A 25,208-nucleotide genomic window follows, 5' to 3' on the forward strand; every position below is an offset into this window, starting at 1 on the left:
TCCTAGCAGGCTTCTATCCCACTTTCAACACTATAGATGTGGTTTGTAAGTATCACCTTTGCTGAATTAGTCTAGCTGAAGTTGCTCGAGGCAGTGTCTTTAAGCCTCATAGTGTCAATAGAGTTTAGTTTGGTCGTGCTGCAGGCGGGGGTGAACAGCGGGCTATGAGCTGCTATAATCCAGCTAATACTCTGGGCCTGTCTGTGGCAGGTGGCAGGTGTGACCCCACCTATGGACCTGCTCTATTCTTTTTGACCTCTGCATTCCTGGTCCCTGCTGCCCAGGGCCCTATACCATGGTGGCCCACTGCCCAGAGACGGGTCTCTTTGTGGAGCTTATTAGACCGCCAAGCTAAGTGGGTGAAGAGTTCAGCTCTCACAAAGTGGGCCTGCGGAGAAGAGGGCAGAAGGCAGCTCTGTCATACGTGTTGCTTATTGAAGGAGCTGCTTGAGGCAGAATAACAGTTTATTTTTTTCTTAATATGTTCTTGCTTAGTCTGTTTAGGCAGTTATTTGGCAGATAGGATAGCCTCTTTTAGCTCCCTTGTGGCTGTTTACCCGCTCTTGTTGTTCCCGCATTTCAGATGACCATGACTTATTAGGTTTTGGTCCAGAACTTGTTGCAAACTTGACTTTGGGGCCTATTATTTTCTTAAGCATGTGCCAACCCACAAATGACTGGTCTGTGCCAAGAGCGCAGCGGAGCGCGAGAGCCTCGTCTGTATGAGAGGAGAGGGAGGCTGGGATAGAGGTGTGGAAAAACGGCCCCAGCAGTAGCAGCTCAGTATTTGGCCATTTCCTTCAACAAACAGAGCAGCTACTGATGCATGTCAAAGTGTTGTGGACCAATGTGGCACCTGTTACTCACTGCACAGTGCAGAATGTAGCAGACAGGTGCTTTTGCCATCTTGTTACAGATGTAATCAAACCCTGCTATAAATAATATCTATGTTACGCTGGAACTTTTTAAACTTAATTGCTGTTTCCCCAGAACTCCAAGCTACAACTACGCTCCGAATATGGACAAACACTGGATTATGCAGTACACCGGCCCTATGAAGCCAATCCACATGGAGTTCACAAACTTCCTTCACCGCAAAAGACTACAGACGCTATTATCTGTCGATGACTCAGTGCAGAAAGTAAGTCTTTTATCTGAAAGAGAAAAAGTAGCAAATGCAAACCTGTGCTAACTGTGCAATCCCTCTTTAAGGTTTATGAGATGTTACAAGAAACTGGAGAGCTTGAAAATACCTACATCATTTATACAGCAGACCATGGATACCATATAGGACAGTTTGGCCTGGTTAAAGGAAAATCAATGCCTTATGACTTCGACATCCGTGTACCATTTTTCCTTCGAGGACCCAATGTGGAAGCAGGCGCTGTGTAAGTTTAAACTGAAATAAATGTATATATTGGTGTTTTCCACAATACTCTTCCAAGTGAAGTACGTCAACATCTAGAGAAATACAAAACACAGATTGTTCAGTACTGTTGTTGGATTTAATTAAATATCTTTCTCTGGGCACGTGCTTCACCAGAAACCCTCACTTGGTGCTGAACATTGACCTGGCTCCCACTATCCTCCACATCGCTGGACTGGACACACCTCCAGACATGGACGGAAAGTCTATCCTCAAGCTGCTGGAGCAGGACCGCTCTGGGAACAGGTCTGTGAGGTTGTCAGGACATCAGACATTATTTACTGCAATTGCACTGCATACAAAATATGGGCAAAACACCCTGCCCATTCTCAATTATTGTGCAAAAGGAAACTTCCATAGCCAATAATTAGTTTACCTCCAAGTGTAGTCTGGTGGTAGCCTTTTTTGTTACATTACATGTTTGAATCAGTCTGAATCTGCATGTTATGAATGGGTCCCAAGATTTGATAAAGGTAAAGAACAAGGCACATATAGTTCTGAAGTGACTATTTTTTAATGAAAAACTCTAATGGAAAAAAAAATGCCATTAATTCATTCATTTATTGAACTAGATCATTAGTACCATTCATGCTGTTGTACACTACACACGGGGTGAGTGTAGCTGTGTGCCTGACATATTACTGATGAGTGCCCATGTGATTTTTATAAACGGTGTGCGTTTTGTTTTCCCAGATTTAAACCAAACCGGAAACCCAAAGTCTGGCGGGACACATTCCTTGTGGAGCGGGGGTAAGCTTTTTTTTTTCATTTCTCCACCACAGACAAATCCATGTCATTTTAGCTCACTGTGGGTCTAACCTGACCAAACATTTGACTGGGCCCAAAAATCAGCATCCAAAAAAGACTGTCTGCTTTCTGCAGTGGTTTCCAGGATTTCAGACCTCTCTGTGTTATCTGATAGACACTTCCTGACCACAGCTGTCTTAAAACCCCGCTTTAGTGAAAGAGGTTAAAATATTCTCTGGTAAAATTATACATCTCATGCAGATTAGAAAAACTGATGAAAGAGTTGTTGACACATAACTAACCATTGTGTTTGATCAGTTCCAATAAAAACAAACTTGGATCTTGTATTGATTTAAAAACAACTAATCTCAACTTGGCCTCCCAGTGTTGTATCTTTCATCTTTTTCATCAGTTTACTTGGATACAAAGTTATGATTTTAAAAAGTAAATAAATATGTGAAAATGGTTCTTTGACATTTTGCATGTTTCTGTTGATCACATTCAGACACAGCTGCTGTCATTTTTTCCTTACTTCCCTTTTATTTCCAATTTTAATGACTGAAACATCAAAAGGATAAAAATGACCATGCATGGAGCCCCCTTTGCTTTGTCTGAAAATACCAATAGATGTTCTTGTTTGTGACCGTAAATTATACAGCACAGTTAGATGCTGGCCTCTGGTGGTTTACCCCAGTGTAATTCCAGTGTTTATGAAAAAGTTTATGCTCATCATTGACTTGTCATGCTGTATTTAATCAGAAGGGCAAATGTGTTTCGTGTGTGTGGCTCTGCATATATCCCCATGTAACCCTATGTAAACGGACTGACAGCTGGACCATAGAGCATATACTTCAACGCAACATAATGCAGCCACCAGGGAGCAACATAGACAACAAGTGTTAGCTTATAATCGCCCTTGGCTAAAGAGTGTGAGTATTGGCCACTGTCCCTTTTGGAGCCCCATAGTAAACAGCTCGAAATGACGTTGACAAAGTGAAAAAACAAGCCATTTAATACTAGGCTTGTTGTCTTGTTCAGAGTTAAGAGTCCTGCTGGCACCAAGCTCCGGCCAAAGCCAGGAACAGGGAGGGGGTTTGGCATTGGTGAGGGCTAGTCTGGCCAGACCTGGTGGCTGTGGCACATGAGGAGGCGACAGAGAGGACCACAGACGTGCCAAGATGGGGTCAAAAAACCTGGCCCTTAGCAGAGCGTTGGTGTGAGGCTCAGACACTTGTGTATGTCATATAACTGATGAAGCTTTTAAAATGGAAAAACAGCAGAGAAGGAAGAGACTTAAAACTCATAACTAAAACGCAAGTCAAAGTACTGTTTTGTCACTGCTACTGATATTGTCCCAGCAACACTGAAGGATGGCTCACACGCAAACAACAAAAAAAATACTATTTTCTCATACACCACATCAAAATTGGGATTGAACTAGGAATAAACCTGGAACTATACCTGGATTAGACCATGACTAAACCAGGACTTGAACAGGACCAAAGCAAGTTTAAACCAGAACTAAACCGGGCTCAAACAAAGACAAAACCAGGAAGTGTGAATGTTGTCAAATGGCATAGGTGCACTTAGAAAAAACTAAATCACTCCCATGAATGTCTTGATAATCCCTTTTGTTTTTTGTGCAGTAAAATCTTGAGGAAGAAGGATGACTCACTGAACACCCCGCACACCAACAGCCTGCCCAAATACAAGAAGGTCAGGGAGACGTGCCAGCAGGCTGAGTTCCAGACGCCATGCGAGCAGCCCGGGCAGGTAAAACAAACACACCCAAAGTGATCACATGATTTTGTATCTTCAAACGGTTATGAACAAAAAGGATCTCCTCCCTCTCTCCACATCAGTGCCTTTCCTTTCTACGGTAACGCCTCGTGACCTTGGAGCATGTTACAGCTGTTACCGCTTGAACTTTTACTCCGTCGCCGCAAATCAAACGTCCATTTACAGAACATCACTTGGCACATAATTGGAGCCTTTAGCGCCATTTTGTGGTTCAGTCAGATTTTGTACTGGTCTTTAATCTTGGGCCATTAATTTGCTGGCAGACCAACGACCCAGCGTAACGGTGCACGGCCTTGGAGCTCATAGTCTTGAACAATAGAAATGGCAACACTACATGGTCCAGGTAGTGAGTGGTTTACTAATCTAATCCAGACCTATTTTATGGTAGCCTTAATGTGCATTTTGTATAGCATTGGAAAATATGTCTTCATAAAGAATGTCTGACCATGGTGCCACGCTTGGAGTAGGGCACCTGTGAAAGGGATGTGTAGAAATGGTGTAATTGAGGTATTGGGCATTTACATCATAATGTGGAGCTGAATTACACCAAGTCACAAGTGGTTTGTCTGGCATGATTTAACATGACCTCCCAGTAAGCGCCCTAAAAGGCCGTAAAGCTGAGAAAATGGTCCTGTGTGCAGCTGCTGGGCCTTTATTGTTTCCTCTGCCTGTCTGTCCCAGTGCAGCACTTGTCTGTCTTTGCTGCATGAACCAACAAAGTCATATTCATCAATGAGGGCATTTTCAAAGGAAGAAAGACAACATGAGCAATAAACTTCAGAGAAATCCAATATGGTTAACTTAAAAATGTTTAGTCTGACCACAAACTCCAGCATTGGACACATCCCGAAGAGGGCACTGGCAGGCCTCTTGTCCCACTGCGGCTCTGACCATTTGGAGTTTGACCGCATGATGAAAGAATCACTTGTTTTTGAACATGTCACTAGTCCTTTGGGTAATGACTGCCTCTCTTGCACTGTGCACTGCGGGAGACATTAAAACAGACATCATACCAATGAAAAAGTCCCTCTATTATGGCTTTTGCTTTTAACATTGACTTTTTGTATTATTTGTTATTTAACACATAACTACAGACACAATACAAAAGAAAGCTAAATGACGCACAAAGATGGACACTATAAGAGCAAAAATACTACAAAAATGATGGTAAAAAATCTAAATAAAACTGAATGCTCACATATCTAAACATGTGAACACACCTGCTGTTCCTCTCAGATATAACCCCTCCGTTAGACACCCGTTTTCACTCGATCACAATATGAGCCTACCACATGAAACCTGATCGACATTATGGAGGTTCTTTGGGCCGCTGTTCCCACACTTTGCCCCTGATCATCTGTGCTTCTCTCTGCAGATGTCTTTCTTCCATTTGTACAAAACATCACCGTCTTCATGTCCATTAGCCCCTGCACTCCCACTGCACACAGAGATCAACTTTGAAAGAGATACAGGGGGGATTTAGAAGTGTGCGTGCAGCATAATGTTTTAGTCTGCTGACGCACTTGGCACAGCGTTTGTGAGAGAGGGCTTTCTACATGGACCTAAATCAGATCATGTGGTCTCTTTATTTATTTTATTTATTCCACTTTCTTGCACCAGCTGCATTTCATGATTTTCTTTTAGTTATACAATCTTGTCACTCCCTGTAACTAAATTCTTAATAAAAACAAATGCTATTTCAGATAATCAGACAATCAAAAGTTAACAAAACAATATCATAACATCTTGACTTCAAATAGTCCAAATCAGATAATTCAACAATTCACTGGTGATTTAGAACTGTTTTTGAGTTTAAAACTGCATATATTTGATAAAATGCTATACTTTCTTGTTCTTGTCTATTGATAGAAATGGCATTGTGTGGAGGAGATCACAGGGAAGTGGCGTATTCAGAAGTGTAAGGGAGGGGGCGTAAAAGAAGGCTCCAGGAAGAGGGTCCGCAGCCTGAAACCTCGCAGCAGCTACGACCACCGAGAGAGGGGCTGTGAGTGTGACCCTGCCCTGCTCAAACCCACACGAGCAGACCGCCGATCACAAAGGCAGTTCTCCTCAGGCCACCGTGAGTATGATACAAGGCATATGAAATGTAAGCCTCTGTCCTTGCTATAAGTCTACGTAAAAAAAATTTAAGGTTTTAGGAATGATACAAACTGGCCAAGTCAAGAAGATGACTCGTGTGTTTTATTTTATTTATTTTTTTGGCTGTAAACATCTGCAGCAGGGTTTTAAGAGTAGAATGAGACTGAAACCTCAATTTGGCCAAATGAGATGGGTGGTTTATTAAATTATTTGACTGTTGTACATTAACAAATATACTTGTAAATGTAATAGTCCAGGCATTATTAGTTTTGGGTGGATATTAAGGCATTCAGTTTTTGCTTATACAAGACATGTGGATCATCTTACTCAGTTATATTACTAAAACACACATGGCATCTACAATGTGTTTTTTGTTTGTTTGTTTTCAATAAAATGAAACAATAGCAATAGTCTATACTGAATGTTTCAAATTTATTAACCACACATTATGGTTTTTCATTTGTAGTCTTGTGCCCTCTAGTGGATCTAAGAAGAACTGCTGCATTGTCCACTGCAGCATATTAATTATCTTATTACTGGCAGGTTTCCGCCCACGATTCGTCCACACTCGTCCTGCCAGGTCGCTCTCAGTTGAATTTGAAGGTCAGATTTATGACGTGGACCTCCAGGCTGATGACCAGTCTGCCGTCCGACGCAGGGTCATCTCAAAACGCCACTACAGCCCTGAAGACACTGCCCTAGGAACAGACGACGGCTCAGAGGAGATGCTGGCAGATGACACTAATGCTGTAGGATACCCCAACTCAGTCAGAGTCACTCACAAGTAAGAGGACGTTTACAGAAGTGCACTTTACTAAAACATAGTGTCAGTACAACTTATAACATTGTTTTACCCTTCTTAGATGTTATATCTTAATGAATGACTCTGTCCATTGTGAACGGGAAGTTTACCAGTCTTCTAAAGCCTGGAAGGACCACAAAACCTACGTGGACCAAGAGGTATGTATACTTTTCTTTGTATAATTTAGGTTCTTGCTGATGGTTCTTTCTTTTATCACTTTAAAGAGCATGTTTATTTCACATCTTGCCTTTGAGCAAATAAAAATAAATAAATGTTACATACCATATTTCACACAAAAAAAATGTAAATCAAGATTACTTAATTCTGCACATTAAGTAACAAAACTGAGTACTTTTTCCATTACTCTATACTTCTAACAATATGGTCTTCAACATAAATTATATGCTGTAATACTGCAAATTCCTCACTTGGCCACTAGAGGCTAAACTGATGTAGTGTCTCTTGTTTTGAAGATTGAGGCGCTCCAGGACAAGATCAAAAACCTGCGTGAAGTGAGGGGTCATCTGAAGAGAACACGCCCTGACGAGTGTGACTGTGGCAAAAAGAGGTTTGTAGTCTACACAGCAAAGATATGCTTTTACTTTTAGGCTTCAATTCTTATCTTTCTGTTTATAAAAGCAGCTATTTTAGCAAAGGCATCAGAAACAAGGAGAAATTGAAGAAGAGAAAAAATCAACTCCATCCATTTAAGTGAGTTGGTACTCTTGTTTGTCCTGTATAGTGCCACCTACTGTAATAACCATCATAATACAACTCATAACCAGCACATCATATTTTACCCATTTGTTTTGAAAATAAGTTTGTGATTGCGATTACTTACTCCATTACCTCCCATAACCTTACCATGTGACTGTTCCTGCATGAGGATATCTATTTTGTGAGATTTTTACTTTTATTTTGAAAATCACATGTAAAAGAAGCATGATGTTACTGGAAATGTGCATGCATCATAATTGAAATGGGTCATTTTAGGTCAGTTTTCCAAATGCTCCAATCGTCTTGCTTTGTGGACATTGTTCCAATATGGTCCTACATTACAATAGACAGTACAAGTGGCTACAATTTTAGGCAGATTTGAATATAATAAGAGCTTAAAGATAAAATCTAACACATTGCCTTATTGTGTGTCATCAGCATGATCTCCTGGAAGCTCCCAAAGTCCTCCACTGCTGCTTCTTGTCACGTCTGTAACCCATTTTAAATCATATTTGTCCTCTAGGGAAGCAGCACATGAGGTAGACGCTAGGGTGCAGTTGTACAATGAGATCCGAAGACGTAAGAAGGAGAGGAAAGAGAAGAAGAGGCTGAAAAAGGGGGATGACTGTAGCCTGCCCGGACTCACCTGCTTCACACATAACAATGACCACTGGCAGACAGCGCCCTTTTGGACCAGTGAGTAATACTTGTTTTTTTATAATACTGTTTAATGTAGAGGTGTCCATTTTATATAAAACAAAATTAATCAGCAAAAGCTTAGACCTGATTTTATAATTTAGTTTTTTTTAGTTAGTTTGAATAATTAATTTGTGCATCTCACAATAGCATAGATGAGTTTTAGCTCTTGTTCCAGCTTTTGACAGATTCATTACCAGCCTCTTTTGAAACTGATATTTAATCACAGGAATCAAAACTGTATAATCATGAAAACACTAGTAAAGGTGGGTAGTTAACATATTTCTTTTCATTCCTAGTGGGGGGATTCTGTGCTTGCACCAGCTCCAATAACAACACTTATTGGTGCCTACGAACCATCAACGAAACGCACAACACCCTGTTCTGTGAGTTCTCCACTGGCTTCCTGGAGTATTTTGACCTCAACAGTGACCCTTACCAGGTGGGTGAACATCTGTCTGCGCCTCTCTACCTCTGTCCATCTGTGTTTTGCTATAAAATGAACAGCACACCTCATTAAAGTCTATGTCTAGTTTGTCATTACAAAGGCATGCGGGAGAGTCTAATGTTCTGTTATTCTGTGTTGCAGCTAACCAATGCTGTATATAACGTGGATAGGGATGTACTGAACTCTCTCCACGCTCAACTGATGGAGATGAGAAGTTGCCAAGGATACAAACAGTGTAATCCACGTCCAAAAGGCTTGGACACAGGTAAATATAACAGAATATGCCTCTTAAATGTTTTACGTACTGGGATATGGTTCACTGGGTGTAAAAGTAGTCGTTATGCCAACCATGACTGAAACGGATTTGGCACACATCAAAATACTTTAATCTGCGGCCACATGATGCAGTAATGTGGAAGTGTGAAATCTGTGTCAGTCTGGCTGGTGCGTTTGCCTCTCTTTTGCATGCTGCATGTGAATGGGGACCATCCACTCAATTATATTTCACTGTTTCAGATGGAGCTCAAATCATCATCATTGTGACATGTTTGAATGTGAATGTCATAATCACACACTTTTTTGCCAGGCCTTTGTGTTCTCCTGGAGTCTGTCTCATCTGTCCACATGCATTTACTTTTCTACTTCTTAATACCATCATATCACCTTGTGCTGGATATAACCGTCTATAAAAAGCTACATATCTACGTATATTTAATAGCTGCAGAAATATCACTGAAAGGTTTCTGTCATCGCCGCAGTTTAGGCTGTCGTTTCATTCAAATGTTCATGCTTCACCTCTGTCATCTGCTCTAGGATTTAATAGGATCACCACATGGAGGGTTGTGCCTTAAAGCCATGGTATTAGATGTGCTTAATAAGTAATACCACAATGACTTAAGTCTGCCGCAACATTTGTGTGGTACTGGACACACTGATATGTCCCAAGGATAAAACTCCAGATCTGTAATTAGGATCTGCAGAGTAGAGCAGAAAAACTGCCCGTCTGCACTGTAAAAACTGATTGTGTTTCAGGGTTGGCATGCAGCACTTGTCATTAGCCTTGCCAGCACTTTTCACACAACAGACCAAAATCTCTTGGGCTGCCTTAGAATGGCTATGACGCCAAACCAATCAAATAGCTCTTGTGGTTCCTCCGGGTGATGTTTTAGTTGGAAGAGCTGATTATTAAAAAGTAAAATTAAGTGAAATGGATCTGGCAGTTACATGCATCTATTTGTGGAGTGTGACTTCAGAACCATTATCACTTCAGTTTGGAGCATGTTACACTGAGAAGAGAAACCCTGTTAAACTTTCAAACCCTATGTTCTCACATTGTTTACCCAGTCTTCCTCTCCTCAGACTTACTTCCAATAATTGCATCATTTGTCTTTAGACCGTAGCTGCTGCAGTGCATGAAGAGACTCGAGTGTGAATGATCTGTCTCCCTCACACATCTGTTCGAATCAAAGCGTTTAACAAACCATTGCTTTTATTTTTCTGATCAGGAGGTAAAGATGGAGGAAGCTATGAGCCGCACAGGTATCCACTCTTTTTGTTTGTCTTTAACACCTGCATGGGCTCAATTGCCTCATTTCCACTAATCTGCCTCTGGAGCGTGGGCCTTGGTTTGTGGCTGCATGTGGGGTTGTGCTAACAATCATAACAATCATTGTTTCATTCATGCAGCTTCATTTGTTCCATCTGTGTAGTCAGTCTCCCTCTTATTCTGCCAGTCAATTTCACCACAGTAAAGCCTTTTAAGCCATGGCTTGCTAGTCACCTATTATAAAATATTTAAGCTAGTGCTAAAATAGCATGGCTCAGTCAACTGAATAAAAAGACAAAGTTGATGAATTCATGTTTCCCTGAGAGTCAGGCACCAAGTGCACATCCACGCATGATATCGGGCATTCAGATTTAAACTATAGGAATAGCATGTTGGGCTACATCCACTGTTTTTTTTTTTGTTTTTTTAAAACCAGAAATGGACCTCTACAGTAGTAGCCCACTCCTCTCTTTCACATAAGCATCATGCACATCTTCATCCCATGTCCATTGGTCATCAGTTATTGCATTAGATGTGGACAGTAGAGTAGCTGTGACATCTGTCCCTCACTGACCTATGTTTCTGGCCCTGCTCACCAGGCAGCAGCAGCACCGACAGTGGTCAAAGAGGAGACCAAGCCTCTCCTTCCTGTGAGTCCTACAGCCTCTGTTCTCAGGGAAAGAGCCACTAGTTCACACACAGCACTGGGCCTAATTTGGCTTTGGACATTTGCTGTCTTTATTTGACTTCCTGGGGTATTCGATCTACACTTCCTGTTGCTTCTTTTATTTTATTTTGTTTTTGTTACAGGTGATTTTTTTCAGTCGAGTCCAGGCCTTTCATTTACTGTCCCATTAAATATGAGCAACATGTTTTTGCAGTCGTTTTGAAATGCAACCTGCTTAAATGGCATGTGTTGGCTAGTTGTGGCTGTGGTTTTATGCTTCGGTTAATAATGCTGCTCTTTAAATGTATCTGTGTTGCTTAAGCCTTGTTGACGCTGGTTTAGTGAGAACAAGAAGCTTGCACTGCTGCATGCTTTGTATAACAGGAAAACATGTCTACTCAGATTCTCACACTAGTCTCTCTTTGACAGAACACAGCCCTTATGGGACGGACGACAGGGTTAAGCTCCCCAACCTGACGGATGAGGAGGTGAACTGGCAGGGACTGGAGGACCTTTACAGCATCAACGACAGCCTTTACGAACCCAGGCCTGACTACAGCCTCAGCCCAGACAACTGGGACAACTATGAGAAGGAAGTAGACTATATGTTTGCACTGCTACTTGATTTAAAGAAACACAACCAAACCCATACACTTGACGACTCCAACCTGCCAGAGCTGGGCTCCGGGGCTGGGGGAGGACTGGACGAGGGTAGTGGAGCTCTCTGGCCTGGATTTATCACTGAAATCCAGACAACAACCCTCACCCCAAGTACAACACTAACATCTGTACAAAGCCCTATCCCCCTACAGGACGGCCCACTGGGGACTCTATTGAATGAGCTGCCAGAACGTGTGCATGTCAGCCCCTCTCCTCTTGTCAGGTCAGCCAGTGTGCATAGCGCCTCTGTGTGGGCGCAGCTGGAGGACCTTGAGCGAGAGGAGGACTTCAGTGGGAATGGACTGACAGAGTTGGAGACTAGACACGCCCACCTCCTGCGCACACATAACAGCCTGGAGCCGCAGCCCCGGGGCCCAGTCCTGCCCCTGGATGACCAGGAGGACCTCTTTCAGGCCCAAGGATACCTCCCCTTCTCCCCTCAGACTGTAGGGCCTGCAGTGAAGGCCAGTGCCTCCTCTGGTCCCACCAGTGCTCCGTACAGCGCCCCCTCTGGTCACACCAGTGCTCCGCACAGAGCTCCCCCTGGGCCGACCAGTGTTCTGCATGCCGTTGAGGCCATTTTCACTGTGGACTTTGAGGGCAGTGGCTCGTCCCCACAGCCCTCCAATCAGACACTCTGAGGGGAGGAGCATGTGCCAAGCAACCAATGAGCTGCTTGTCACCATAGAGACAGTGACTAGGAGATGAGCTTGCCGAAGGCAAGTGATGCCACCTCAGTAAGAGTTGTATATTAAGTATTAAAGTTATTGTTTATTTTTTTACAGGTGCCTACATATTAGTAAAACAGTGTTATGTTTTCAAAAATATATATTTAGAAAAGAAAGCCTTAATGCAGCTAAAGAGTATTGGGATAAGCGGATTATTCCATCTGAAAAACACCTGAGATGTTTAATGTGTTTGAGATGTTTAATGTGTTTGAGTGGTGGGACCTGTGACATCAGAATAGTTCACTGGGACAATCTCATCCTCAGACTACTCTGTCACAGATGGTCCACAGATGGACCACTCTCCGGTGGCTTCGAGGCAACATCGCCCCCAAATGCACTTTTCTACACAAACTCCACTGTTTGTGTCTTTGACATATTGTCCAGTGTAAATTCAGATTTTATGAAATATTTTATTTCTACTGACTACTTTTTAAAGCTAGTGCTGGAGACATTTCTAAAAAGGTTACAGAATTAACATAAATAACAAATTTTATTTAAAAGTTCTTTTAACCATTTTAAACTAAACTATTTTTAACAGGCCTTTTGCTTTGTCATGTTGTCATAACTTTGGACAATCATGAAGTTTTATAGGTAGCATATATTAATATGCTTCATGTACCAGCACCTATTTCAGGCAGGCCACAAAAATGCATAGCTTAAGGTTTTATTTTGCATATTACAGCACTATTTCACTCTAATTAGTTGCACCACTGCACCAGTTTGAATTGCAGAGTTTGCACATTGGTCACATTCACAGCAGGTTTCAATGCAACTGTATTGACCATTAATAATCACAGTGGGTCACATGGGAGAGGTTTGTTATGTAGCTTTTTTGGAAATGCCACCAGATGAATTTATGTAGTGCTTGATAATCCAGAGTGTAGTGTTGCAAAAGGCCCATTCATTTCAAAAGCAAATGTATTGAACTTAGTCTATGACAGCGCTGATGCAGTTGTATGTAAAACCAACATGCTCCTTTGTTTCAATAAGCTATGGATTTTATGGTGCACCTACACATGTGCCATCTGGTTAAGTGGCTTTACAGAAACGTATAAGCTGTCTAGAAACTTGTGTTCAAAAGCCATGAAGCTGAAATAAACCCTTGCAACCTCCTAAATGCTGTGTCACTTTCTAATGTGTCCTACCTTCCTCCAGACTTTGTTGTTTAGGGTTGTGTCATGATTCTATACGTCTGAACAGCAGGGACGGCACCAGACATTTTTGGTTGGAGGAGTCATGAGGGTGCTAAGTCCTTCAATGGGGGTGCTCACTTAACATGTTAATTTAGAGTTTTATATGGACGGGAGCACAACCCATCCCCCTACCTATGTTTGAGTTACTGTTTAAACCAGTTTGAATATAGTAAGCCACTATTGTGACTTATAAAATCCTAGCACCGTCCTTGCTGAATAGTCATTCCCACTTTCATAGAGTTTTAGGTAATTTAGATAACCATTTGGCTACACGCATATGAAAGATTTAAATACTGAATTGTAGTGGTTTTGTGTAAAAAAAAAAAAAAAAAAAAAGCACTCTCTTTGGGTTGTTTTCATTTAATGACAAATATCAAGTATTCAAGGCATTTGTAAACCAAACGTTCACAAACATCAATTCGGTTTCTGCTCCTGAGGAACACTAAGCGATAAAAGCCTGACCTTCAGGTTACAGCCAGAATCCATGGAATTCACTGCTGCGTCCAAACTCGAACGCAGGAAAATGTTGGAGTCATCGCTCAGTAGCAGTTCAGGCGTTAGAAGAAGAGTGTGCAGATTACTGGGCATTTTACATGGTATACGGGTACTGTGGGCCATAAGGGCACATTCTCTACTACTCCCAGTGGAAAACGGCGCACCAAAAACCAGGAGGTCAAAGTTGCCTCAAAGTGCTTAAATCGGAATCATGCTTGGTCAATTGGTTCTTTTTTTGTTTTTTAAAAGCAATCTATTTTTAGACCAATTTAAAACACTACATTGATCTAATCAAGTTGAACATCGGAAAAGTACATAGTAAAGTATATTTGTCGCTCCACCAAACTCTTTACCAACATATATGAGCTTGTGGTTGGCTTATGTTTTTGGAACTTGAAAATGTGAACTAATGAACACAAAAGAGGAGTAGAGAATCATTACAAATACAGGTCCTGGTGTCAATAATTTGTCTTTGGACTGAAAATTAGTGGCCCTGACCCCTTACCCACTGTGAATACTGTTCAGGCACAAGACTTTTTAATATATATATTTTTTTTAGATTTTAAGTAATTTCCTCCTACAATGTCATGGATTAGTTCATAAATATGCTTCTACCTATATGTCAGCTCTAAAATATGTCTCATTGTCAGTATGTACAATAATCACATATGAATATATTGTTTGAGGTACTGAGATCACAATACTATTATCAACCAATGCCATTTGAAACACTTCAGCTGGCAGAATATGGTCTTGGTCAAGAAAATTTAAATTGATCACTGCATTGATTTTTATGCTAAACACAAATCATAATATACTTTAATCAGACTTGCCTCACAACTCATCCCTCAAAGATAATACTACTAAGGTAACACACTCCTTTATTTATCAAATTAAAGATGTACTGGATAGAATATGAGCCATGGTATAAAATGAACAGTTACATTAACACATTGCACAGCCTTGCTGTCAAGGCAAACTCAAATACTCTTCCCCTGGCCAAGAAATAAATAAATGCTTCTTTTATTCAGTCAGTCTTTGGAGTGCTAAACTTAGTGCAGAAATCACTTAATAATAACATATTTGAAGTTACAGTAGGTTTTGACAACAGCAACATTCACTTGCCTTCACACAATCATGTCTCTGTCCACCAGAGGGCACCAAACACCCAAAAACAGAGAATCAGTACTGGACTGCTGATAAAAAGGGTTTCCTTTGTTTACATGCTTGCAGCACTTTAAAAGCCTAGACTACAAGAGAACTACTATATACATCTGATGACCATTGTAATGACTCGAATACAATACAATGCCAAAAGAATGCAACAGTTCCATTGATAAGAGGGCCATATTCTCTTTTTGCATTTTCTGTTTCAAGTGAAATTCCTTGTTGTGGACAGTAGCTTCAGCACATGGTCAGAGATGAGATGCCTAAATTTTTGTTTATTTGGCTAAATAGAATGGTGAGATGTGTTCTAACATGGTACCACTGTGGCTTCTTGGCATTAAGCTACATACATGTCAAGGCAAAGTTACTCCAAACAAAAGCCCAGGGCATCAAAACAAAAGCTGTCACTCAGCTGAGAGGACAGTGACTGGCTCCTGTGCTAGCTCTAAACCTGGCAGCTAGCACACAACTCCGCTGGCCCAGATAGCCTGAGAGGCACTGTTACGAAAAGAATAAAAAAGTCATGTAGAAAGTGATAATCAGACAAACGAGTGTGTTCAAAGGTGGCCTGTACCTGGAGAGCTGATAACATGTACATGTGAGTGAGGAGGAGCTGTACACAGGTTTGCATAGTACAGATTGTGCTTTAGACATTGTGGTGATGATGATGATGTCTTTACAGAGTAATGCCCTGCCTTTGAACAGTAGCACCTGGACTATGTCCACCTCCTCTGAGGCTTTCTGTGATGTAGCTGATGATATGCTCTCAGTTCTGATGGACAGCCCTTACAGTAGTCATGAGGAGAGAGGAGCGCCCCCTGGTGCCTGATCAGAGTAGATGAAGGCACATGTCACTGAGTTTCAGACATGGGCGGAGCCTCGGTGGTGATGGGGCAGGAAGATGGGCGGGGTTATTGCTTTGAGGGCATTGCCAGGACAGCTGAGGCTGCTGTGGCCGCGGTTGAGCAGCAGAGCGGCTGGTGGCTCAGGCCGAGGTGGGATGAAGATGGGGCAGGAGCGTGTGCGGGCGTGGCTCTTTTGCCCCCCTGCGTGGCAGATCAGTTCACTCACGGTGCCCAGAGGAGGCAGGTGCTGGCGCCAGCGCTCGGCCCGCTCCTCTTTGTGCTTTATGGAGTACCAAGTGAGGAAGATGAAGACAAAGCCAACAAACTTGAGGCTGGCAGCCAGGCCGAAATACACAAAGCGGAAAGAGGTGACGTCATATTCCCAGCACGAGCCGTGCACGCCACAGTCCTGCTGCCACAGCATGCATGTGGTGTCAATCACTGCTCCAAAGTAGATGGGCGTCGGGATATAGGCTGCAACATGAGAAGTGAAGGTTAATGCTTTACAGCCAAGAGCACAATAATAAACACAGGATCCCCTTGTAGCATGGCAAGCTGTCACACATGTATTTACAAGTATAAAGTCACTTAAGTTGTTAACTGCTAAAAATCTTAGTTCCATGGCTTGCCCACTTGGTGGCACAATTTTGCTATACAGTATAAACATTTCAGTAGCATTATAAACATGTCATAATCTAGATCAGACAAGTATTTTATGCACACATCTAACAAATCAAACAACCTGCCTGCCAAGTAAATCGAACAAACTAACTTCAAGCGCATTGGAGCATATGTTATGATATGGGTCCAGAACGATGGCTGATCTCTACATTCACAGGATGCAGCGAGACATTTTAATGTTCGCACAGCCATACCAAGAGAATCACAGACATGTCAGAGCAGAGCCTAACCCCATGGCTCCCCGTCTTACACATACGCTCACTGTACAGGTCCACTATGTAGAGTTATGTGCCGTGAGGCAGAGCTAAAAAAATCTGAAAGTGAAATGTAAGGAACGCAAATAACAGCAGTTGACAATAAAATGTGCCTTAACATGTCTACTTTCTTCACATGTTTGACCACACAATCTATGATAAATCTGGATTCTGTGTAAAAAAAAAAAAAAGTTATATAAAATTATAAATATTTTCCCATTGAATAACTCTATTTTCAATCAGTGCACAACAAATCTTAAAGTCTAAAAAGCTTTTTGCCAAAACCTTATTCTTTAGAAAAAAGAATGCAAATCTAAATGCAGCAAAACACTGTTAACAAGTTTAAACTTACCAAGAGTTCGGAGTAACACAAACTGCATTCCTAACGCAAAAGGCCTCTCTTGTTCATCCACAGACCTAGAAAAGCAGAAGATAGAGCCCGTTATCCTCATAGCCCAGACAGACCATAGGACAGGAGCACCTATCTGCATTGGTTAAAGAAAATATAGGTCTCCATCGAGGGCAGACAGAGATTCAACATGTAGAGGAATATCTTTTTCTCAATGAGGTCTGGTTTGTCGTCATTTGAGATTCTTTTGTTTTTTACAAAATATGCACTCGCCTCATCACTTTTTCAGGAAAACGTTACAGCCATGTACTGGCCTGAGATTTTGACCAAAAATCAATTAACAAACAGCACCACACAGCTGTTCATTCACAACACAACACAAGATCACAGCCTCTGCAGATATTCATATCAGAGTAATGCTTCAGAGGTTTTGTCTGTATCAAAAGTGACACCACCATGCAGCTGTATGATTTCCTAACACTAGTGTGGACATGTACATCCACACACAAACTGTTAAATATTCTGTTGTTTTTGAGCCAGCATGAGAATATTTCCAGATGTCACACATGTCACAGCTGTCCTTTCATTTTGCCTCAAAAACGTTACTGTTCACTAAAACATGGGCGAGAAATATGGGGGGAATCAAATTTATTTAGATTCTCTAAAGTCAGCAGAAAACAGGTTGTTGACCCACTGACCCACACACTTTAAACAGAGCTTCAGCCGACTCCTTACCTGAGAGTGACGATGATAGCAGAGGGCTGGGCACAGGCGGTGATGAGTGTGACGATGAAAAGGAAGATGAGGAAGGGGATGAGAGTGTTGCAGGTACGGTCACATTTGCCAGACACAGCATAGCCATTCTCATTTAGGTACGTCTTCACTATGACAAGCTGCAGCTGGTTGAGCTGGTTCACCTGTCCACCTGATGACGGCGTGATCACCTGTCTGCTCTGCACACAGCCGCAGTCCGTGTAGTTCCTCATCTGGACACAAACAACAGTTGTTCTTTCATTGCAATGTGATTTTTATTTAGGAAATATAAAAGGTACAGATATATTGTATAAGCAGCTCTGTGTATTGTGTGCATCTAATTATAAGCTGAAAATCAGGAAGTGCTAGTTGGTCTTAGCTTTAAGTTGTGAAAAACAGTTATAAACTCACTGTGATGAATAATAAGGATTCACAGAATGCATTAGCTAAGTGAGCAATACATTTGGACCAATCAAACCATTTTAAATGAAATTTTTTTTAAAAATTTCATGTTTTAAAACAGTAAAAATGCATTTGAAAGATAAATTTGTAGCGTTTAGCTGTAACCTCTTGCTGAACCAATCAAAATATTGAGAATGCCTCCAGACTCAGTGGCTCTGAAAGACAAAGAATCTGGACATTTCCTTTCCTTGCGCCACTATAATTCTTCTTCTAATATTGTTGTGTGGCCTCAGACTTCCTGCACTTTTATGAGAAGAATGTACAGAAACAGTCCATGCCATACTTCATGTGAATATAACAGACTTGTATCGCTCACTCTATTCTTTACACAGCACAAAGGCCTTTTTTGAGTGACTTATTTGTTAGACATCAGGACAAAGCGCAGAGGGCATTAATGGTGTGTTCAGACTCACCCCGGTACTATCGTTGCCCACAGTGCTGCATCCTGCCAGACACGGGTTGAAGTAGGTGATGCCATCGGAGCCGCACACTGGAGCATACTCATGGATCCTACAGCCACAGTTAACATTACAACTGCCCGTCAGGTTCCTGTGGGTCAGTGTCAGTGTAGGCCTGCAGGGAGAGAGAAGAAATAAATTACATAATCAGTTCAACATTTAAAACTTTTCTTACTGGTGCACTAGTTGGGTGCACGGCATTTCATTTAACAGGCAATGATTTGATTTAAAGCAGAACTAAGTAACTTTCAGCAATAGATCAGCTCCTTTATGAGAATGCACTGTCAAGGAACAGAGTCAAAAGCTCTATTTTGTGTCCTTTTTGCTGTTTTACAAAAATAAGGCAGTATAATCACATGCAAAAATATATTCCGTAACAAAGTTGAAAAAGCCAGGGTTTTTCAAAAGAACTCTCCTCGGGTCGGATGTCCACCGTGTTGCAAGTCTATTTTTCCACACAGAGACAGCAGAGGGAGACAAAAGATGCTTTAAATACCCCAAAAATAAATATCTAACCATCACAAGGACTTGTGATTTACGTGACATGTTATTGTTTATAAACAGGTTTTTAGTCAGGATGCCCTTCTTCACACAACCTTGCCTCTTATTGCGTGCCTTTTATTGCGGGTACTATTTGCACTAACAAGTGAATTTCTCCACTGTGAAATCAATATAGTTCTATCTTATCTTTTAAAACTGTCGAGGGCCAACAAATTTCAAGTATCCCCTCATTTATAAGTCTTAGCAAAATATGCCTGACATGGCTCTTCTAATAATCCCTGGAACATAATCCCTCTAACGAAGCGGTAATCAGCAGAGATGGCGTGGGTAGTGACACCTCTGATGTCCCAGGGGGCAGCGTGTGGGAACCACGGCTCCTAGTCAAACAGGACTTTAGCTTGGACTAAAGTATGCACTGAGGCGAGACAAGCGCTTTCTCTGGAAATCTCTGCGGAAAGAACAGCGACAATCTAACATCACAACACACTACGCACTTTTAAAAGGACATACTTGGTCATTGTGATTCTGATTTTCATCCATCCCTACATACACTTAGGGAGCAGACTTTGAAGGAACATGTTTGAAATGGCAGGTGTCTTGTTGGGAGTTGCTGCTCCACTGCACTGATTACACTTGTCCTTTTACTTGGATGTAGTGCGACCTGTGCTAAACCCTCCAGATGTTAGCGAGCAGGAGGTGGATGGCACTGCTTAAAAGCCTCTATACAACTCCAAGGACACACTGCCTAATCTAATTTACTACTACTGCATCAGAACACAGGGCAATAATACCACCGTCAATACTGCACAGGTAGAATGGGGTCTGATGGCAATCTGGGTTCAGAAAGATGCAGCTGTTTGTCTGTTTGCCCAATTCGAAGCCTGCAAGGTTACTGCAGTTGTGTTACGTAAGTGGACATGGGAAAATATCAAAAGCCGCCGGATTTTCATTTGTGGCTCTAAGCTGCAGACTGCAGACTGCTAGACTGACCGGGCCAGGTCTAGCATTCCTCATGTGGGTGCCAACAGTGAGCGGGGTCCATCATAATGAGTGGTCCTGCTGGTCACACAATCCTGCTGACCCCTTTAGAAAAACTGGCCCCAACAAAGGCAGCACTTATTAATGGGTCAACTCCACTCCGCAAAGGACCGCAGCAAATATTTGGCAAATAATCACATTGGTTAACTATGTGAGTACATGGAGAGTCAAAGCGGCATGTGAACTTTGTGGAAATCTGGGATTTTTACATTTACTCCTGCATCATTATCTCATTTACAGGTTTAAAGAATCCCAATTTTGACATAAACATCATTGGTACAGCAGTCAGATCCACTGAGCCACGGGTTGGTGGTGCAATTCCTGCTCCCACAAATGAATACTGTTGTTGTGTCCTTGGACAAGACACTTAACCTACTTTGCCTACACTGGTGTATGAATGTGTGTGTGAATGGGTGAGTGGTTCCTTGATGTAAAGCGTTTTGAGTTCCTAGAAGGTGGAAAAGTGCAATATAAAAATGTGACCACTGAACATATACAGGAAATTATAAAACCATATGTTAAAATATAGTTTAAAGCTCCTTCAAACGTACATCCCATCCCACTACAGGTCCCTGTATATTGCAAAAAGATAAAGGATGAACTGAAACAATGATTAATTGACAACACTGATCCTGCTGCGTGACCAGAAAAAGTGACATTGGCCCTTTCTCCTGACTTCACATCCACACCAAAAACATGGTATGAACATCATGGCTTTATATTGGTGTGTACCTCATTATATTATTGGTTACACAGAGAGATTCTTTAGGATAGAATTACACTTCACACTAGTATTCTATTCTTACTGACAAACACACAATAATGAATATAGCAGGTGCAGTCTTAAAAGTGTCAGAAGAATCCAAGGTTGTGGCTTGTAGAGTTGTTATTGCGTCTGTAGGTGCTGTTACAAGCAAGTGTAGATGATGCCAGGCGTGCACCCCATATTTGTGTGTGAGAAACTGTTAACACGACTGCTCCAGTGCTGTTGAGCTGCTCCTGAGCTGCAGAAACAGAGGTGGGAGAGTGAATCACCGGAGCCAGGAGAGCAGATGCGCGGGCTGCTAATTAATCACTCACACTCCATCACAATGCCACAACACATGAAGAGGAAGGGAGCAGTGACACCCGCACGGACACGTACCCCCCTGTGGCAGAAATGACTTCACTTTGACAAACGCACAAAGACATTTTCTTTGTCAAAGTGGATGATTCGTGTCTGTTAAAATATTATCAGCTTCCTCACATACACACGGTCAATTCCAAAATGCTTGCTCTTTCTAAAACGTAAATAAGTCAAAATATTACATTAAACTTTGATGATTAAAAATAGTTGTAACACATTAATAATAAAGTAGTTTTCGAAGTCTGAAAATCTTATCAAAATAGTTGTAAACTGGCAAACACCGGCTTGAAAAGGAGGTGATGTATACATTTTGAAATTAATTTACCTTTTTTCACAATTATTATTAAAGCTGCATTTGTACTGGATGAATTCGGAGTGTCCAGCCCTTTCCTGTTTGAGATGTGTGATAAAATTTAAAGATGCACTATGTAAATTTTCTTGTCTCCATGTAGATTAGATACTGTAATGCCATATTGTGTGACGTTCGGGATAAAGTAGTAACTTTTTTATGTTAAGGGAGCCCAGAGATTACTTACTGTAACCAGGAGAAGGCCCAGAGAGATGCTGTGTGTTTCGCTAACCACTCTGCCATCAACCTCACATTATACTATAGTTATATTTCACGTCATATTACACTGTTAATTAGCACGTGTCCTTACCCAGTGGTGTATGGGATGTTGATGCCGCCAAGGTTGATGCTCTCACAGCCCACAATGAAGAGTGTGGAGAAGCAGAGCAGAGACACACCGCTGCAGATCATGGCTAGCTTTGCCGACTCTCGCGCTCCCAACTTTAGCTTCTTTATGATGTACCCCCCAAGAACTATACCTACTCCAGCGCTGGGTACAATTATGAGACCTGCAAGGAGGAAAAATGCAAGAATGTGTCAACTCAACACTGAATAAATTTATCTTAAGCTTGATAAACTGTAAAATGTAGAACGGTCATGAGGATCACAAGTTGTCTCGTGATTGCATGCCAAGCTAGCTGCAAAAAGCAAATCTTACACAGAAACAGAAATAACTTGATTGTCAATGTGATCAGGGAGTGCTGTGGGCTAGAGCTAGTGTGAGTAATTCCAGTCTGTGCCACTACGAGTCACGTGACCCATGTCCAGCAGGCTTAAACTCCACCGGCTGTTGGCAGGATGGTGAGGCCGCTAAGTGTCATCATGGCTCAGTGCAAGTCTTTGGACAGAGAGGGGAGAGACCTGCTTGTGGTTTTTAGTCTGAACAGTGTCTGAAACAGTAGTGGAAGTTCAAGTGCTCAAATGAACAGCTGTATAATGATATTTTATATGTGAATGTTATATGTGAATGTTACAGAATGTACTAAACCTTTGCTCTATCTCAGGGATTACAGTCAGCTAAAGCACATATTAGACCACAGCAACATAAGTCACACTTCGCCCCATTAATGGCTTCACATAGACATTTTAATGTGAATGTGAAATGTGAACCAGTACCATACCATTTTCATAGGACATTGAATTTTTAAATTAAGCTGTAAATTAAAAATCAAATTATACATTATTGGTAGGGATGTCACAATATAAGAATGTAGCGTTAGTGTGTGTTTAGTGTTAGTTAATGTTAGTGTTTAGTGTGTTACAATTATTTTAAGAAAAAATATCGCAACAATTATTCACAATTACTAACACAATGACCAAAACACTTCATTCACATTGTCTGATACATTATTATTCCTTACGAGTGTGACCAGTTTTAACAAGTCAAAAATTTGACTGATAAAGCTAAAGTTAATGTGACATAAACAGCAAGATGACACTTTTTTGGAGTCTAAATTGATATCTGTGTAATCCCTCAGTTGTTCAGGTGTGATCCATAGCAAAAGAAAAAAATATAAAATCTGTCAACTGCACAAAACATTGTAGGAGTGAAGACATCTTGCTGCTCATCCAAGCGACTTCTTCAGTTCTGGTCAGATAACTGGTGGACACTGGGTTGTGTTGCTTTGGTCTGAGGATCTATAACTATCTATAACTCCATCCTTAGACCCAAAGCAAAACAAAGAAAACAAGAGGGATAGCCAGGGTGCTAATAGGTGTGAAATCACTCATTAGGGGTTTGAATGATTATGCTAAGTAGGACTCAGACACAGTGCACACATACGGTAGCACAATAGACCTAGCCTACAAACAGAAACTGTAAACAATAGGTGTTTTTAGTTTCTGTGTAGTTAGCTCCTCTCTTCAGATAGATTTCAGGCAGTGTCCAACAGTAATCGACCAGAACTGAAGAAGCAGCTTGTATGAGCAGCAAAACGTCTTCACACCTACAACGTTTTGTCCTGTTGACAAATTTTATATTTTTCTTTTGCCTGAGTATAAATTGAATTTAACAATTATAATTATTTAGTTTTCACAGTTATATTGTGACTTCAATAATCCCTGTTATCAATTAACAGAATAATCTAGCCATGCCTAATTACAGGGCTAATCTAAAAGGCTTATAAAATGCACCACACATTTTTAAAATCCCATCAGTTCAAAGTGTTTTTTATCAGATTCAAATGATGCAAAAGCATAGCACACAACTGATCTGCAACAACCAGCTCTAGCTTGTTCAGTGTACACACTGTGGCCACACTGAGGAAGTATAAAAATAATGATGGGAAGTGAGTATCGCTCAGATAAGAAGTATGAGGCACCACGCAGAGGCCAGCCCTGTGTGCAGCGGCCAGGGGACTGCAGCAGCAGGGAGGCACAGAGAGGTGGAGATGTTCAAGCTATTTCTGTTGCCATGGCTAATGAGCATATAGCACGGAAAGTCCCACCACTGATCAGAAGGAGCCGTAAAGGAGATCATTTATTCTACTCTGACATGTGTGCTCATTAGTGACTAAGGATGTCCCGATCCAGTTGTCTTGGCTCCTGATCCGATACTGATTTTTTAAATATTTGCAATTCCTGATATCAATTCGATACCAATCTTTAGATTTTTTATGATTTGTTTACATATTTAGGCTGCCTTTATAAATAGGTATTCCATGGTGAATTTAGCTCAAGTTGAACAAAAATATTACCAATTTTAAAAAGGCCTACTTTAAAATAGCCTAATAATTTGTTATGGTATTGTAAAATAATGTCTTAAACTAGTGGGCCGTGGCCTCAGGACCTGGGCCAGCTGCCCATATTTATAGATATAACTATCTGTAGGCTTACAGATGCCAAAGCAACCATGTACAGCCATATCAGCCAGTGTGGTCACCGCATTGGAGGAGGCAGGGCTGAGCCAACCCGGTTTAATGCATGCAGAACATGTGCACTGCTGATACTCCATGATATTTAGTGCTTTTGTTGTTTTCTCATTAGGCTATAATGCAAGTTACTGCACATAGACCGTATCACACATGTTGGCTACATGTTGCCATCCAATGTGTAATTCAACCATGGTATCAATCCATAAATCCAACAGCTTCATTCTGTGCTCTGTGAGGTCCGAGTGCCAGTAAATGCTTGACTAGTTGTCTGGTTGTATTAGATGCTCTTCTGAACGTTTCATTACAACTAGCTTAGGTAACAAATAT

The 25,208-nt window shown here is 41.4% G+C and overlaps 2 protein-coding genes across 13 annotated transcripts in view; one reads left to right on the forward strand and one right to left on the reverse strand.

Annotated features, from left to right (window-relative positions):
- The window catches only part of sulf1 (sulfatase 1), a 62,423-nt gene extending 48,969 nt beyond the window's left edge, over window positions 1-13,454 (forward strand). For 2 of the 12 annotated variants that reach the window (XM_055230133.1, XM_033986169.2), the window contains exons 6-20: window positions 991-1,141; window positions 1,213-1,388; window positions 1,544-1,672; window positions 2,120-2,176; window positions 3,820-3,946; window positions 5,843-6,053; window positions 6,617-6,857; window positions 6,937-7,033; window positions 7,349-7,443; window positions 7,515-7,586; window positions 8,116-8,288; window positions 8,588-8,730; window positions 8,878-9,001; window positions 10,242-10,275; window positions 11,379-13,454. In XM_055230133.1, the coding sequence (XP_055086108.1) occupies window positions 991-1,141; window positions 1,213-1,388; window positions 1,544-1,672; window positions 2,120-2,176; window positions 3,820-3,946; window positions 5,843-6,053; window positions 6,617-6,857; window positions 6,937-7,033; window positions 7,349-7,443; window positions 7,515-7,586; window positions 8,116-8,288; window positions 8,588-8,730; window positions 8,878-9,001; window positions 10,242-10,275; window positions 11,379-11,412 (1,864 nt within the window). In that variant the 3' untranslated portion in view covers window positions 11,413-13,454. Of the gene's footprint in view, window positions 1-990; window positions 1,142-1,212; window positions 1,389-1,543; window positions 1,673-2,119; window positions 2,177-3,819; window positions 3,947-5,842; window positions 6,054-6,616; window positions 6,858-6,936; window positions 7,034-7,348; window positions 7,444-7,514; window positions 7,587-8,115; window positions 8,289-8,587; window positions 8,731-8,877; window positions 9,002-10,241; window positions 10,276-10,881; window positions 10,933-11,378 lie in introns of all 12 variants that reach the window. The other 10 variants (XM_055230131.1, XM_033986165.2, XM_055230136.1 and 7 more) reach the window with 7 other exon arrangements.
- A 423-nt stretch (window positions 13,455-13,877) lies between these two features.
- The window catches only part of LOC117388589 (solute carrier organic anion transporter family member 5A1), a 39,573-nt gene continuing 28,242 nt past the window's right edge, over window positions 13,878-25,208 (reverse strand). The window contains exons 6-10 of the mRNA XM_033986171.2: window positions 22,319-22,517; window positions 18,950-19,109; window positions 18,057-18,307; window positions 17,325-17,389; window positions 13,878-16,511 (exon numbers count right to left, since the gene is read on the reverse strand). Coding sequence (XP_033842062.1) covers window positions 16,054-16,511; window positions 17,325-17,389; window positions 18,057-18,307; window positions 18,950-19,109; window positions 22,319-22,517 — 1,133 coding nt within the window. The 3' untranslated portion in view covers window positions 13,878-16,053. The remainder of the gene's footprint in view (window positions 16,512-17,324; window positions 17,390-18,056; window positions 18,308-18,949; window positions 19,110-22,318; window positions 22,518-25,208) is intronic.

Source organism: Periophthalmus magnuspinnatus, chromosome 20 (genome assembly GCF_009829125.3).
Source record: "Periophthalmus magnuspinnatus isolate fPerMag1 chromosome 20, fPerMag1.2.pri, whole genome shotgun sequence".
Classification (NCBI taxonomy): Eukaryota; Metazoa; Chordata; class Actinopteri; order Gobiiformes; family Gobiidae; genus Periophthalmus; species Periophthalmus magnuspinnatus.